The 16,769-nt window shown below is 53.6% G+C and overlaps 2 protein-coding genes across 3 annotated transcripts in view; one reads left to right on the forward strand and one right to left on the reverse strand.

Annotated features, from left to right (window-relative positions):
* dpf2 (double PHD fingers 2) overlaps positions 1-13,929 on the forward strand; it is a 31,120-nt gene extending 17,191 nt beyond the window's left edge. For both annotated transcript variants that reach the window (XM_088608886.1, XM_088608887.1), the window contains 5 exons: positions 3,938-4,075; positions 5,322-5,450; positions 7,023-7,135; positions 8,948-9,029; positions 10,549-13,929. In XM_088608886.1, coding sequence (XP_088465012.1) covers positions 3,938-4,075; positions 5,322-5,450; positions 7,023-7,135; positions 8,948-9,029; positions 10,549-10,631 — 545 coding nt within the window. In that variant the 3' untranslated portion in view covers positions 10,632-13,929. The remainder of the gene's footprint in view (positions 1-3,937; positions 4,076-5,321; positions 5,451-7,022; positions 7,136-8,947; positions 9,030-10,548) is intronic.
* The window catches only part of LOC148646722 (sodium/potassium/calcium exchanger 3-like), a 173,603-nt gene that overhangs the window by 45,888 nt on the left and 110,946 nt on the right, over positions 1-16,769 (reverse strand). The window lies entirely within an intron of this gene.

Raw genomic sequence — 16,769 nt, forward strand, 5'->3', positions numbered from 1 at the left:
GGTGAGCATGAGGATTTTACAGTCCACACGGAATTTGACCGGAAGCCAGTGCAGGGACTCCAGGATAGGAGTGATGTGAACACTTGCACTCGGCCGAAGGAGATCCTGCTGGCAGAACGGGACAAAGATTGAGCTGCCGATATTTCAGATCTTGCAGAGTTTACCAGCCCACAGTAACCAATGAGGCTTGCAGAGCCTGGGGACGTCAATGGGCGGGCGGGGTTCCCAATATTTTGGCCGGCGAGTCCCACGCGTCCAGCAAAAGGAGGTCTGACGCATGTGAGCTTGGGGGAGGAGGGAAGAAACTCAAAAAGACTTCGGCCTTCTGCTCTCAAGGACTGGAATTGGGCCCTGGAATTTGGGATTGGCCATTGTGGTGTTTTTTTTTTTACCAGAAGACCGTTTTCACAAAGCAAGCGAGCTAAATCCCCAAATGCAAGCCTCCTTCCCTCTGCGTTTTAAGACGGAGAAACAAATGACAAAGCTCAGGCGTCTGTGAAGCTGTAGTCTCTCCATTTCCACATGCATATGGAAGTCCGGCTTGCAACCAACCAAAAATGAGTAGCTGAAGATGGTCCTTTATACCTTAAAACAAAACGAGTTACACATTCTAAACGAATGATAAGACAGCAACACCTGCCAATAAATTATATCTAAGTTGCAGACTAGACAACAGTTCTTTTCATGTTCTGGGCAGCTGACCAAGTACACGCCCCTTATCTTACTGACCAAGGACAGGCGGCATCTTTAGATATATTTGAGCGCAGAGCTAACTTCAAGACACTGGACTGCACAGTTTGCAAAAGTACAAAAAACGAGAAATTATAGTATTATCGCCCTCCTTCCCAGGTGGCTCTCTGATCTCATCACCGCTAAGCTGCTGAGAAGCGGGCAATGGGTGATTGTTGGTGGTCAGGACGCCCGGCCAGGCCCAGAGCCGTCAAGCAGAGAGCAGCAGGCTCTCTCTTTCCCTGCAGGCAGAAAGGGGCCCCTTCTCCAGCAGCTGTGCGGTGCTACAGATCCACACACGTCACTCATCGATATAACTCAATTCAGTGTCAAGCACTGGAGCCTAGGGCTGGGCGGTATGGCCAAAAACATTATCGCGATAAAAATGTTCATATCGGTCGATACCGATAATGATCACGATAAATGTCAAATCATTATTTCTTTCGAGTTTAAAGGCGGATTTTTTTTCTCCCGAGTGAAAGTTGAAGAAACCAGACGGTTAATTGGTAAATTAGACACCTCTTTATTTGAACAAACACTTGCCAAACAGCAGAAATATTAAACAAATCTGAGGTAGAGAGTCTTTTTTTATGTCGAAATATGCATGAGTAAAATGGACAAAATAAATATCTTAATAGAAGAATGAAATACTGCAGTGTGATAACACACGCATAGAAGATGGCTCAGACAGCCTGCAAAGTTTAAAGTGCTCTGTTTTATGCCTGATCGCAAAAAAGCCAAAATATCTCCAAACGACCGAAGTGGAATGACCTTTTCTGCCGACGACGTCATCGTCCTTCGAGCTGGTCGTTGGCGGTGCTACATTTGCTTCAGTGTCGCTCACTTCTCTACTCTTAACTACAATCCTGTCAGCCACCACCGTGTGGGTGAACACCACCACGTCAGCTGCCCGGTCTGCGACACGCACGCGCCCCCTCGCGCAGTATGCGCAAAGCATAAACATATATATCGAACATTTATCAAACTTTTGTTAAAATGAGATCGAGGAAAATCATAGCGCGGTACTTATCGTTCTCGAATTATCTCCCAGCACTCCTGGAGCCCCTTGTGTCCTGAACCTAGTTTGTTTCAAAGCTGACAGTGAGAATGACCTGATACCACACCACACAGGCATGTCCCATTCATGAGGGATAACTGCAAAATCTAGTAACGAAAGCACTAGCTCCAAGATATTTGAGGCTTCTTTTTTTATTCCTTGTGAGACCCCTGCATTTTCTGCCGCCCGGTGACCAATCGGCCATTGAATATAGATCAGCTTGCATGTCGGCTGAGCTCAGGTGGGGAACGCGCCCTGTCCTGTCCCAGTGTCTTCTGGATCTGGGGCCGGTTGACAGCCCCGCGCCCCCCCCCATCCCGTGGGCTGAAGCCTCACTGTGATCCAGACTGATCTTCGCTCCACTCCCAGCTGTGGGCGCAGGTTGGGGAGAAGGGCATGTGGTTGAGGAGGGTGGTGCATATTGACTGCTAGGTATTCCAAGTAAACTTTCTGTCAGTTGTCAACCACTATGAATGCTTGTGCCCTTGTATAGGTGCGTGAAAGCTTGTAGACCAGCTCCTTTTAAAAATCTGATGCTAGTTTACTGGGGTGTAGTGGACACCCACAATTATATTGGAGCGCTATAGTAAATATACTGTTTTGGTTTGGGCTTGGGGCCGGAAGACTACAGTTCCCAGCATGCCCTGCTCTCTACAGACCACCTGACCCCACGCGACACAGCCATGTGTATCGCTTTCGGGCGACGGCGCAAGCATGGGGCTGTGTCCGCTAACGTTACCGGTACCCCGGACCTGAACCCCGGTGTCTTGTCAGCTGACTGAAAGCTCTTCCAGCCTAGCCAAGCTGTCGTTTCGCTGTACAAAGGCGGGGAACACAAGCCTTTTGAAGTTGGTTGTCAAAACGTAGTTGCTGATGGGGTAGGGGGGAGGGGGGGGCTTCCGGCTTGTTCGGGGAGCTGGACGCACCCGGTTGAAATCATGCGTTCAGCTGAGATCCCAGCTCAGCCGGAGCCCAGCTGGAGCGGAACCAGCCAGTGTGTGGGGACCCCCATGGATCGGAACTGGGGCACCCCTTTCTCCCAGAACCAGCCGGTGTGTGTGGGGATCCCCATGGATCGGAACTGGGGCACCCCGTTCTCCCAGAACCAGCCGGTGTGTGTGGGGATCCCCGTGGATCGGAACTGGGGCACCCCGTTCTCCCAGAACCAGCCGGTGTGTGTGGGGACCCCCGTGGATCGGAACTGGGGCACCCCGTTCTCCCAGAACCAGCCGGTGTGTGTGGGGATCCCCATGGAATCGGAACTGGGGCACCCCGTTCTCCCAGAACCAGCCGGCGTGTGTGGGGATCCCCGTGGATCGGGAACTGGGGCACCCCGTTCTCCCAGAACCAGCCGGTGTGTGTGGGGATCCCCATGGATCGGAACTGGGGCACCCCGTTCTCCCAGAACCAGCCGGTAAATGTGGGGATCCCCGTGGATCGGAACTGGTGCACCCCGTTCTCCCAGAACCAGCCGGTGTGTGTGGGGACCCCCGTGGATCGGAACTGGGGCACCCCGTTCTCCCAGAACCAGCCGGTGTGTGTGGGGACCCCCGTGGATCGGAACTGGGGCACCCCGTTCTCCCAGAACCAGCCGGTGTGTGTGGGGATCCCCGTAGATCGGAACTGGGGCACCCCGTTCTCCCAGAACCAGCCGGTGTGTGTGGGGATCCCCGTGGATCGGGAACTGGGGCACCCCGTTCTCCCAGAACCAGCCGGTGTGTGTGGGGATCCCCGTGGATCGGAACTGGGGCACCCCGTTCTCCCAGAACCAGCCGGTGTGTGTGGGGATCCCCGTGGATCGGAACTGGGGCACCCCGTTCTCCCAGAACCAGCCGGTTTGTGTGGGGATCCCCATGGATCGGAACTGGGGCACCCCCGTCCTCCTGAACCTGCCCGTTTAGGACAAAGGGGTCTCACTACGTCGGCGTGCAGCAGTGCAAAACCGTTGACCGGGATGGGGGATCATGGGATGGGGATGTCTGAGAAGTGGTTTGTGGGTACAAGTACGGGCCTGAGAGGCCTCAGGCTAGGGGGGGCAGTTGAATTGGGGGTTGGGGGGTCGCATCTGCCGCCTATCTGATGTTTTAACAGGGTGTTTTTTTTTCTTGCGTTCCTCCCCCCCCCCCCCAACCCCTCCTCCGAATCCGCCAGTCTGCGGGAAACGTTACAAGAACCGCCCCGGGCTGAGCTACCACTACGCCCACTCGCACCTGGCCGACGAGGAAGGGGAGGACAAGGAGGACTCGGAGCCTCGCACTCCCATCCCAGCCCGGCCCGAGGAACAGAAATGTGAGTGCCGGTCCCGGGATTCACAGAAACCCCTGGCCAGGGGGACCCCTTTATCCCCGGTCGCCGTCACTGGGGGTCCCCACTGCCTGCAAATCCCATCTCAGTTTTTTAAACATGGCCGTGTCCCATATTTAACAAGGCGGTAGCATACTGGGGGGTAGCTGGGGCTCCAATCACTGTCTGGGGGGAGCTTGCATGTTCCTGTCTGATTTGCCTGGGCTTTCCTCCCACAGTCCAAAGGCACGCTGGGAAGTGAATTGGCTTCTGGGAAAGTTGGCCCCCGTGGGAGCCCTGTGTTGGCTTGGCGTCCCGCCTGTGGCGTACCCTGCCCAGCTCACACTGCCCTGCCCCCCAGCAGCACTTAACACTTAACACTGCAGGTTTAAAGGCCAGGTGGAAACACAACTGACATTGAAGAGGGAGATAGTTAGTCTGACTTGTACAGTACAGCTATACTGTACTTGTATATGTAGGTCTGAATTGTATAGTTCAGCTGTATACAGGGTGTCTGTGTGGAGCAGTGGTTGGGTTTCTGGACTCACAGCGGGAAGGTTGTGGGTTCGGATCACCCTGCAGCTCACCACTGGCAGCCCCACTGGAGCTCAGCAGGTGGGAGCCTGGCCAGTACCTGGAGGGGGAGACTCCTGGGAAAGCTGAGGCTGCTGCTGGAAGAGGTGTTAGTGGGGCCAGCAGGGGGCGCTCACCCTGCGGTCCGTGTGGGTCCTGATGCCCCAGTATAGTGATGGGGGACACTAGACTGTAAACAGGCGCCGTCCTTCGGATGAGACGTCAAACCGAGGTCCTGACTCATTAAAAACCCCAGGGTGTTTCTCGAGAAGAGTTGGGGTGTTACCCCAGTGTCCTGGCCAAATTCCCCCCCTGGCCTTTACCCATCATGGCCTCCTAATAACCCCCCTCTCTGAACTGGCTCCATCACTCTGCTCTCCTCCCCACTGAGAGCTGGGGTGTGGGGGGAGCGGACTGGCGCCTCATCCAGGTGGGGGTACACACTGCTGGGGGTGGAGGGGGGGATCCCCATGACCTGTACAGAGCTCTGAGTGGAGGGTCCAGAAAGGCGCTATAGAAGTGTCAGGATTATTATTATTATAAACAGGTACCAGTGAAACTCCCTTTGTCAGCCAAATGGACGTGGAGGTTTCAGCAAGTGACACGTTCCTAGCCATTCCTGTAGGGAGTGAATCCAGTGATTTGTTTCTTCACGGCTGTCTGTCCTCCCCCCCCCCAGCGAAAAAGGGGCCCGACGGTCTGGCGTTGCCCAATAACTACTGCGACTTCTGCCTGGGAGACTCCAAGATCAACCACAAGACCGGGCAGTCGGAGGAGCTGGTGTCCTGCTCGGACTGCGGCCGGTCAGGTGCGTGTCCTTCGGGGGTCGAAGAGAGGGTGGGTGGGGGGGGGCGTCGCGTCTCTGCTGGCGGGGACTGGTCGTGGGGTGAAGAAATTTCGAGCCGGACTGGAAGAATTCAGAACCGGGGGGGTCTCAGGGGACGGCCAACATGGGTTCAGAAAGGGGGAGGTTTTAACTAGCAGCCTGGGCCAAACCGTCAGGACAGTACGTGGCACTAGAGCAGGGGCTCTAGATCCTCAATTTCTCATGTCAAGGCCAGCATGGTGGCTCCGAGTTCAGTTCCTGGGGTGTCCTCGGAGTGCCGGAAAGTACTGTAAGTCACCGTGTTGTCGAGAGTTCCCCCGAATTGTGACGTGAAGCAGCCCTTCCTGCTCACTAGTCCCTGTGCTGACTAATGTACTGAGATGTGAAGCGGCCCTTCCTGCTCACTAGTCCCTGTACTGACTAATGGACTGAGATGTGAACCAGCCCTTCCTGCTCACTAGTCCCTGTGCTGACTAATGTCCTGAGATGTGAAGCGGCCCTTCCTGCTCACTAGTCCCTGTGCTGACTAATGTACTGAGATGTGAGGAGGCCCTTCCTGCTCACTAGTCCCTGTCCTGACTAATGTACTGAGATGTGAAGCGGCCCTTCCTGCTCACTAGTCCCTGTACTGACTAATGTACTGAGATGTGAAGCGGCCCTTCCTGCTCACTAGTCCCTGTGCTGACTAATGTACTGAGATGTGAAGCGGCCCTTCCTGCTCACTAGTCCCTGTACTGACTAATGTACTGAGATGTGAAGCGGCCCTTCCTGCTCACTAGTCCCTGTACTGACTAATGTACTGAGATGTGAAGCGGCCCTTCCTGCTCACTAGTCCCTGTACTGACTAATGTACTGAGATGTGAAGAGGCCCTTCCTGCTCACTAGTCCCTGTACTGACTAATGTACTGAGATGTGAAGCGGCCCTTCCTGCTCACTAGTCCCTGTACTGACTAATGTACTGAGATGTACGAGCGAATAAGTACAGGTTGTGCAGCAGACATTTCACCACAGAAATGTTCCAGCGTGATCCGCAGGCAGAGTTAACCAGTGAGCAGTATTTGCCAGTGACACCGTCTGGGAGAGGAGAGCAGTATTTCTACTGGATTAGAAGAGCTGGACTCACAAGCCTGCTTGTTTACAGGGTCACAGGGATGCTTCACCTCACCGGAAGTCCTGCTGCCTCGTTCTGAAGCCCAGACCTGCAGATTTCCTCTAGTTTGCCATTTTAAATTGGCGTTTTTACACGTTACGGTGCGCATTTTCCTTTCACTGTGGTTTGAAATGCGCTCCTCAGTGCCGATCCTTTCTGACTCCAAAGTATAAAAATAGCCTTGCAGTTCCCACTTTAAATGGCTTTAAATTTCCCCCTTTAAATTTTTGATTTGGCGATCAAGTTGCACGTACTCTACGATGTAACAGCTCAGTCGCCCTTCGGGATCAATAAAGTCTAATCCGTCTGCGTATAAGCGAGTTAACGGTTGGCTGTCGGGTGGGTGTTGGGGGTTCGACGGGGGGCGGCGCCGGCAAGCGGCCTGACTCCCGTTGTCTTCCCAGGTCACCCCTCCTGCCTGCAGTTCACCCCGGTCATGATGGCGGCGGTCAAGACCTACCGCTGGCAGTGCATCGAGTGCAAGTGCTGCAACATCTGCGGGACGTCGGAGAACGACGTAAGTATCCAGTCCCCACCCCCCCACCCCACCCCACGGGGGGCTCCCACAAGGCACTGCGAGACGGCGTTCTGTGAACACCACGCACTTTCACCGGTCAGGAATCTAACGCCCAGGCTGGCCAGCGTGGAAGGCATCTACGCCGCAGCTCAGAGAAGGGTCGAACCCAGTTTAAGGCCATTTTCGAGGGGGTACGCCTGATATTGGCAGACACATCACCCTGCAGCTCCCCGCTGGCAGCCCCACTGGAGACTCAGCAGGTGTGAGCCTGGCCAGTACCTGGAGGGGAGACTCCTGGGAAAGCTGAGGCTGCTGCTGGAAGAGGTGTTAGTGGGGGCCAGCAGGGGGCGCTCACCCTGCGGTCTGTGTGGGTCCTGATGCCCCAGTATAGTGACGGGGGACACTAGACTGTAAACAGGCGCCGTCCTTCGGATGAGACGTCAAACCGAGGTCCTGACTCTCTGTGGTCATTAAAAATCCCAGGGCGTCTCTCGAGAAGAGTAGGTGTGTTACCCCAGTGTCCTGGCCAAATTTCCCCCCTGGCCTTTACCCATCATGGCCTCCTAATAACCCCCCTCTCTGAACTGGCTCCATCACTCTGCTCTCCTCCCCACTGAGAGCTGGGGTGTGGGGAGCGGACTGGCGCCTCATCCAGGTGGGGGTACACACTGCTGAGGGGTGGAGGGGATCCCCATGACCTGGAAAGAGCTCTGAGTGGAGGGTCCAGAAAAGCGCTATATAAGTGTGAAGATTATTATATTATTATACAGATCTGGTCACCTCTGTTACTGCCATTGGGTGTTCAGAGGCATTAGAGCTTATTAGGGTTAACCCTACCCCTAAATCCACACGGCGCTGTTCCCCGCCTGGTGTCTGTAAATCTCGAATGCAGGCCAGGGATGACCCCAGGGCAGGTCCTGCACCAGGGAGTTCGACTTTACCTCCTCGTTTGCAGAAGTAGCTGGTATCCCCGCAAGACGGGCAGAGTCTTTTACCTGCAGCGCCGCAGAGAAGGCTGATGCAAGGCTTTGTCCTGTGAACTGGGTCTCCCAGCTCCCCTCTCTCATCTCCCCGGAGGGATCTTAAGAGTTTGAATAGCCTTGGCAGAAACCGGAGAATTCGCAATTGGATCTGCGGCAAGAAACCAGCGGAGAAAATGGTATCCCAAGCGGTGTCTTTCAACGAGGGGCTCTACGATACTGCAGGGGGGGGGTTTCCTTGAAGCAAAGGGATTTTTTTTAACCCGTCATCAGTAGCATATCAAATCGGCGCTCTTATACAGAGCATCTGCTCTGACACCTGCTCGTAACCTTATCTAGTACTGAAAGAATCAAGAATGATCGTGCATTGCTTGATTTCCTGTTGGAATGGGGGTGTTCCTAATATGGGCCATATGCAATTTCTTGCCTTAGGAATGTGTCTTTTCCCAGACCCCAGCTTGCTCTCCATGAGACACACAGACAGGGAGGGAGAAGCTGGGGGTCAGAGCGTAGGGTCAGCCATTTATACGGCGCCCCTGGAGCAGCTGGGGTGAAGGGCCTTGCTCAGGGGCCCAACAGAGTAGGATTCCTCTGCCGGCCCGCGGGATTCGAACCGGCAACCTCCCAGCCACAGGCGCAGATCCTCAGCCACAGAGCCCCCGCTGTGCCCAAAGAGAAGGAGTTTGCCTGGCCCGTACGGATTTGAACCCGCAACCTTGGTGCTATTAGCACCACGTTCTAACCACCTGAGCTAACTGCAGCTGGTTTCCAGCAGCAGTGAATGTCTCTGCTCCCCTCCTGCAGCTCCTGAAGTGTCTCCTCTTTGCCTTAGGACCAGCTGCTGTTTTGCGACGACTGCGATCGAGGCTACCACATGTACTGTCTCAGCCCCCCCATGTCAGAGCCCCCCGAAGGTGAGTCCCATCTTATCTCCTCCCCCGGTTAGAAACGTTTCCGGTCGAGGGCGACGTCGGTACCCCTCCAGACCTGCGTCGATAAACCCCAGCGAACCGCCTGTCACAGTATCGCAAAAAAAAATCGCGTTGAAGCAGAGAAACCAGGTCAGACAGAATTGTGTGCAAAAAGAGGTTACTTTTGAGTCTTGAATACAGTTTTGCAGATCCTGATGGGTTTTTGACTATACCCACTGGATGACTTGATGCTCAGCAGTGCAACGGGGATTTGAAAACCCAGCCGAATGTTATGAGGATGAGCGTGTAGGACCAGGAACAGGAGAGACAGTGTTGGTGGGAGTCAGGAGCAAGCAGTCCAGCCGTGTGGCTGAGCCAAGCAAACAGGGCCAAGGCAGGGTACGCCCTGGACAGGACGCCAGTCCATCACAGGACACACACCAGCGTCCGTTTTCCCAGAAGCCCATTCCCCTTCCAGCATGTCTCTGGGCTGTGAGAGAAAACCAGAGCAGCTGGTGGAAACCCACATGAACCTAGGGGGAACATGCAAACTCCACCCAGACAGCACCCCAAGAATTGAATTAAGTGCCCATACTGTGAGGTACCGCCCCAGTGCCCAATATAGCACATAATACAAACATGTATGGCAGTATCTCATTTGTTACCCTTTTCATTTACTCAAATTAAAATTAATGTCAGTGTATATATATATTTTAAGTTTAAAGTCTTAAATATGGACCCTTTTCCCTGTAGCCTGGCTGCTCACCTCATTGTGTTCGCTTGCTTTGAAGAAACGCTTGAACCAGGAAAACTAACAGAACGTTATTGTGATGCGCCCGGCAACTGGCCCCTGATCTTCTTCTCTGTCCACTTGAATAAAACCTTAAATGCCCGAAGCATTAAAAGTGGACATCGTCTTAACTATGGTGTTCACTTCATCGTGTCACAAAGATTAGTCACCTTGACCTCGGGGAAAATTTAATTTGCCTTGCAACTGGCCAGTAATCTGTAGTGCTCAGCAAAGGTTGGTGGGGGCAGGACAGGTTTGGGAGATTCTAAGGGAGGTTTGTGGGTTATTTCCAGTGTGAAAGATGGAGACTCTTGGCTGAACTACATTCCCCAGAATGCAGTGGGGGACAGTCACGCTCAGTCACCTGACCGAAGGGTGGAAGACCATTGGTCGGGTGACATTTAAATCCAGGAAGCTGCGGTTGCTGAGCAGCTTCTGGGCCCTGCTATGTTATGCGTTTGCACCAGAGCCACCAGCCTTTGTGCCAGCTTAACCGCCCAGTTGCGTTTCTTGAGGGTTAAGAGTTCAGGAGAAGAAGCAGGCTTTTGTCTCCTTTGTTCCCAAAGTACGACTGATCCCCCACTCATGTTTCCAGTTTTCACGTGCCGAGGTTTCTAGGGCTTGCTGCCAGAGAGAGGGATCTGTCACGCAGTGCGTCCTGGTTCTCTTTTCCTCCTGAGCACCGTTGAATTGAAACAAGGCTCCTGAATTTCCCCCGTTTTCTGTTTTCAGGGAGCTGGAGTTGTCACCTGTGTCTGGACCTCTTGAAAGACAAAGCCTCCATATATCAGAATCAGAACGCGCCTCCGTCGTGATGGGGGGGGGGCCCCTGTGACTTCCCTCGCCTACAGATCCACGCAGGGGGGAGGGACGGGGGGGTGGGGGGCCGTGCCCAGGGGAACTGTGCGCCCTGCTGGGGAGAGGGGGTCAGATCCCGAAAACCAGACGCCCCCCGCCGCCATCTCCTCGCCACCTCAGTGGACTCACAGGGTGGCTGTTCACGCTATTGAAAACCTGTACCTGTGGCTTTCCGTCTTCAGCTGCGAGACCGCGATCTGCTTTAACCTGAAAGCTGTCATCTGTAGATACCAGCCAACCTGTGATCGTCCTGCAGGGGGTGGGAGTTTCTTGTCACAAATACCGCGGTGCCCCCTTCCTTCAGCGCAGTACCCTTCCAGTCCAGAGAGCAGGCGGTCGAATCGAAGAAAAGCACAGTCCCAAATCGCTTGACGGACCCGTACCTAATGTCCAGCCCATCACTGCTCAATGGCGTGTAGTAGGAACCCCGAAACGGCACCTGAGGGGGAGTTGGAAGGGTGCTTTCGGAGATGGGTGTGAACACGCCACATGAGTGGCGTTCAGGGGCCCGACTGAACCCTTTTTTTCCCCCCCAAAAGCCGTTTTTTGCCTCCGCCTTCGCGATCGTGGGCTCAAGGCGCGCGCGGATGTTTACAGGGGGGGACAGGAAATGGTTGAACTCCTCTAAAGGTTCAGGGACTGCCCGGCCTAAAGTTGCGACCCATATGGCTGAAATCGAGGCAGCAGATAGCCGAAAAACACTCGTTTTTCCCTCCCTCCCTTAAACGCCGCGTGACTGACTCGTGTCGATGACCCGTTTCCCTCCCCGTACTCGTTCCTTGCCGGACGTTCTTGTCCTTGTGTGCCTCTTGGATCTGATTCATCCCCGGCAAGCCGATTCCTGCAGGAAGGCGGGGCATGAGACGTCTCTCGGTCCCCTTGACAGGGAGACCCGACTCCATCGCGGTCCGCGTGGAGCCCCTCAACGCAGAGAGCCTCCGATTTAGCTGCGTGTGGCCTCTTCGGTCCCGATCCAGCCCCCTGTACTGAACTCGGGAGGCCGTGACGTTTTCAGTGTCTGGTCTCGTTGACAAGATGGTGCCGGGCTGGGTGCCAGCGCGTTCTGCCCTTTGATGTGGTGTCGTTCATGAACAAAACTAATGGAAATCCTCTTTCAACGCCGTCTACTCAATCCAAAATTTGCCGCACTCTGTAAGGACTTGCAACAGACTACATGAGATAATGGTGTTTGTACATCTCCAGTCTACAGCTACTGTGGGAATTTTAGGCCTAGGTGAAGGAGTCCAGGGCTCTGGGAAGTGTCTTGGATGCAGACCTTGTTTTTCTCCTAAGGATGTTGCGCGACACTTGCCGTCTTTGGGCACGTATTCCGGAAGAGCAGCTTGCTGTCCACTTTGCGGATTTTGAATTCCTGACGTGAAATTACATTTAAGGACAGTTTCTGGTGGGGGGGGGAACTCGGGTGGATTTGCGGAGGCGGAAAATGTCCCCGGCGTCTGGCACAGCACTCTCTCTGTCTCTGTCTCTCTGTCTCTGTCTCTCTGTCCCTATCTCTCTCTCTCTGTCCCTGTCTCTCTCTCTGTCCCTGTCTCTCTCTCTGTCCCTGTCTCTCTCTGTCCCTGTCTCTGTCCCTATCTCTCTGTCTCTCTCTGTCTCTCTCTGTCTCTCTCTCTCTCTCTCTCGTCATTCCTGAGAGCCGCCACTGTTTGGAACGTCGTTCTCGACTGGTTTCAGAAGGCCTACTTTACTTCCGTTGCCCCACTCCAGTTCTGCAGCTTTTAAACGGCTGTCAGCAGTTAGCACCTACCACACCGAGCACGTATTCAGAAATATCGTCCCGGAGCAGAACGCGATGAGGACTGCTGCTCTGATCAGACTCGTACATGAGTGACAGTTCGACGCGTTTGAGCTGTGAAGCCGGTTTAGTTGCTCATCCAGGCTTTGTCCCACAATCCATCGGGGGCTGACCGTGCCATCCCCTTTCTCTCCCATGTTTTATTCTGTAGTGCTTTTTAGACCCTTTTTCAGCGGTCAGTCAGATCCGTTCCTGCATTTCAAAAAAGACAACGGTGCCCACACCCGCTCGGTTCTCATGGAAGAAGGACAGCTGCTTCTTTCTGATCCCTTCCCCAGTGAGGTCCCGGAGGGGGTATGTTCGGCTGGCTGTGGTTCGGAATCTCTCCGATCACCGCCCCCTCATTTCTCATGGGTGCTTCTGAGCAGAGGGCAAACACAGAAACGCCCCCCACCCCCCAACCCCCTCCTTCGGTTTTTCTGTCAATCCGAAACGGCAACACATTTTTCCACTGGGGGGGGTTTTGAGCCCGTGGCACGGAGAAACGGAATTCTGTCGGAATTCCCAGCGTCTCGGCGCCTAACTTGAGGAACGTTCCCGGGGCTGTGGGTCGGTGGTGGTGGAGGGGGGTGCAGAAATTGCTACCCCCACACGAATCGGGGAGCCTGCAGCAGATTCAGCCTGTTTCCTTTCCCCGTGTGCGAATCCCAGGTCTCCCGCAGCCTGGGGATGAGACCTGGGATGTTTCCCCCCTCGGATTTCCCGGAAAGCCCCGATCGCCTTGCCTCTTGCCCGCCAGTCGGGGTGGTGGTTGGGGGGGGTCACATTTCCAGCCCCCTTTGACCTCTGACCCAGGCGCCTTTTCATCCGAATCTTGAGGTTGCCAGACCACACGTGTCAAAACGAGACCCCCAATCCTGTGACCCATATCGGGGTGGTTACAGACGGGGGGACCGAGAGAGCTCTTCCGAGTTTATAGAGGCGGTAGATTCCCCACTGTCCGTCGATCGAGTCCACTCCTCTGTCCCCCCGCGCTGTCCAGACACACACAAGAGCATTCCCCTGTCCACATCACCCTGTGTAACCTCGCACCCCCACACGTCCGTGAACTGTACACACAATCGCATTATTTTCTCATTCTTTTTATGATGTATTTACTGTCGGGATGTTTTTATTTGGGGGCGGGTGGGAGGGGGTGGGGGGGGATGATTTAATCTTGTTTTATCAATAGCCAACTAACCATTACTACTAAAACATTACCTGCCTAGTTATGTTATTGTTGGGTTTTTTTTTCATGGGTAGAATTAGTGGCCTTTTGAATGTTTTTTTGTTGTTGGAGGAGGATGGAGAGAGGGTCATTTTTTTCCATGTTTTTCCAATGTTCTTTACTAGGATGGTTGTAAGCATTTTGTTTTTCTAGTTTTATTCAGTCTCTAACGGGACGTTTCAGTTTTTATGGTACATCATTGTTCTTGTTTTTATAAAGGAAAATAAATCTCTCTTTTTTTGTTGGTTTTTTTTTGGGCGACACCGAACTCCCCCTGCTGTTTTCCGTTGCTTAGATTGGGGCGGGGGGGGTCCACATCTCGGTTCTGATCCGGACTCGACAGAGCCCGGGGAAGACTCAGAACCATGGCGCTTGGAGCTCAGTTTTAAAGCAGAACATCTCCAGAGGCTCTGTGTCGGATCTGGGAGGATCTTGGGCAGGCAGATCAGTCAGATCTGAGTTCCCAGGGCAGATGCTTATAATAATAATAATTGCTTACACTTATATAGCGCTTTTCTGGACACTCCACTCAAAGCGCTTTACAGGTAATGGGGATCCCCTCCACCACCACCAGTGTGCAGCCCCACCTGGATGATGCGACGGCAGCCATAGTGCGCCAGAACGCTCCCCACACACCAGCTATCAGTGGGGAGGAGAGCAGAGTAATGAAGCCAATTCATAGAGGGGGGTTATTAGGAGGCCATGATTGGTAAGGGCCAGGGGGGAAATTTGGCCAGGACACCGGGGTAACACCCCGGTGTACACCCCGAGGTACTGACCAGGCTCACACCTGCTGAGCTCCAGTGGGGCTGCCAGTTGTGAGTTGCAGGGTGATATGGCTTATGTTGAGAACTCATTTCCCGTAAGAATGCACAGATGTTGGGGGTTGAAGATATTTCCGTCTAAGTAAAACCAAATTACGTTGGGTCATACAGGAGGTTTATAGTTTTTCCATCTGTCCATCCTTTTTCTTACTGCTTCTTCCAGCTGAGGGGCACGGGGGAGTCGGAGTCTATCCCGACAAGCAGTGGGCACAAGGGTGGGGTACACCCTGGGTGAGACACCAGTCCATTACAGGACACTCACACACACTCACGCCAAGGGCAGTTTTCCCAGAAGCCACCAGCTTGTCTTCGGACAGTGGGACGAAACCCACGCAAATGCAGGAAGAACATGCAAACTCCACCCAGACAGCACCCCCCAGCGCTGTGAGGCAGCAATGCCCACCAAAGATGCTTTCTGTTCTGATTTTTAATGCTGATCAATGCGATTACAACTGTGCAGGAGAGCCTTGTCGCTGGAGGGCAGCGAGTGGTTGGTGAACCACCTTCGGTTCCCAGCGAGCCCTTGAAACGCTGTTTCATTTAAAGTCTCGTGAGCGCCGTTGCAAACCTGGTGAAGCTCAAGGAGTAAGTGGAGGTCTTGAGACGAGCTGCCCGGTGGTCGTCTTGTCCCACAAGCAGTGTTACTGGTGCCGAATTCTGACTCGCCCCCGCCTCCGTCTGTACCAGGTACGTTGCACATCCAGCTGGTCGCTGGCTCGTTAAACCAGAACTAGCTGTGTCCGAAATCAAGAAAGGGGTGGAAATTCCTGAGGAGGTTTAAACCGCCTCGAGGCCTGCTTCCCTTTAACTCTTGAACCTTACCTGCTCGGTCCCGGGTCCTTCTGGTGAAACCCGAGTACTACGGTTTGTGGGGTTACCTGCGTTCTGGGGGGGAGACCCTTCTTGCATGAACCCCAGAAACTGGTGATTCTGAATTCCAACAGCAAGAAAAGCTGCGCCACTCGACGAGAGTTTTACTTGAATTGCTCGGGTACAGGTCTCTGGGTCATTTTGACCAAACAATGTTTGTTTGTTTTTTAGTCCAAGGCAAGTGAAATCTTTCTGTGACTGCCCTACAATAATCCAGGTGTCTTTCACCTCCCTCTGCTTTCACACCTAACTAGAATAATAATAATTGCTTACACTTATATAGCGCTTTTCTGGACACTCCACTCAAAGCGCTTTACAGGTCATGGGGATCCCTCTCCACCCCCAGCAGTGTGTACCCCCACCTGGATGAGGCACCAGTCCGCTCCCCACACCCCAGCTCTCAGTGGGGAGGAGAGCAGAGTGATGGAGCCAGTTCAGAGAGGGGGGTTATTAAGAGGCCATGATGGGTAAAGGCCAGGGGGGAATTTGGCCAGGACACCGGGGTAACACCCCTACTCTTCTCGAGAAATACCCTGGGGTTTTTAATGACCACAGAGAGTCAGGACCTCGGTTTTACGTCTCATCAGAAGGACGGCGCCTCTTTACAGTCTGGTGTCCCCCGTCACTATACTGGGGCATTAGGACCCACACAGACTGCAGGGTGAGCGCCCCCTGCTGGCCCCACTAACACCTCTTCCAGCAGCAGCCTCAGCTTTCCCAGGAGTCTCCCCTCCAGGTACTGGCCAGGCTCCCACCTGCTGAGTCTCCAGTGGGGCTGCCAGTGGTGAGCTGCAGGGTGATATGGCTGCTGACCTAGAACTAAAAGCTAGAACTAAAAACTAGAACCAGCTTTGAGGAGTCAGGACCCCAGCCCTGAAACGTCCTGCACCTGAGCACCTACGTGGACGTTGAACAGTTGTCACCTGTGAATATTCCCATGGGGATGTACAGTAAATACGTGACCCACGTGTGCTGAAGACAAATATATTTAACCACCATTGAAGTATTGTACAATCAGAACATGTTCAGTGTTGCTGTGGGAGAATAGGACATTATATTAGACCAAGGTTCCCAAGTAAGACACTGGTCTGCTCATTTCAGGAAAGTAGGTATATGGTGTACAGCATTTGACTGTAATAGTGTGGATATATTTCAAACAGCCTGAAAAAAGCCGTCTTTCCACTGGGAAACAGGCCAGAAATGTCCGTTTGGTTTCTGGAGATGTTCAGAGTAAGATCGGGGAAGGTTTTTAAATCCATCACCGTTCCAATGTCCTTGTGTAAGGGAACACTCTATGAAAGAATTAGAAACTGAATAAAATGTTCTATAAGACGTATTACTTTTTCGTAGCAAGTGTTTACGCTACACGGATCACTAT

This window comes from Lepisosteus platostomus, chromosome 16, assembly GCF_059453375.1.
Source record: "Lepisosteus platostomus isolate fLepPlt1 chromosome 16, fLepPlt1.hap1, whole genome shotgun sequence".
Classification (NCBI taxonomy): domain Eukaryota; kingdom Metazoa; phylum Chordata; class Actinopteri; order Semionotiformes; family Lepisosteidae; genus Lepisosteus; species Lepisosteus platostomus.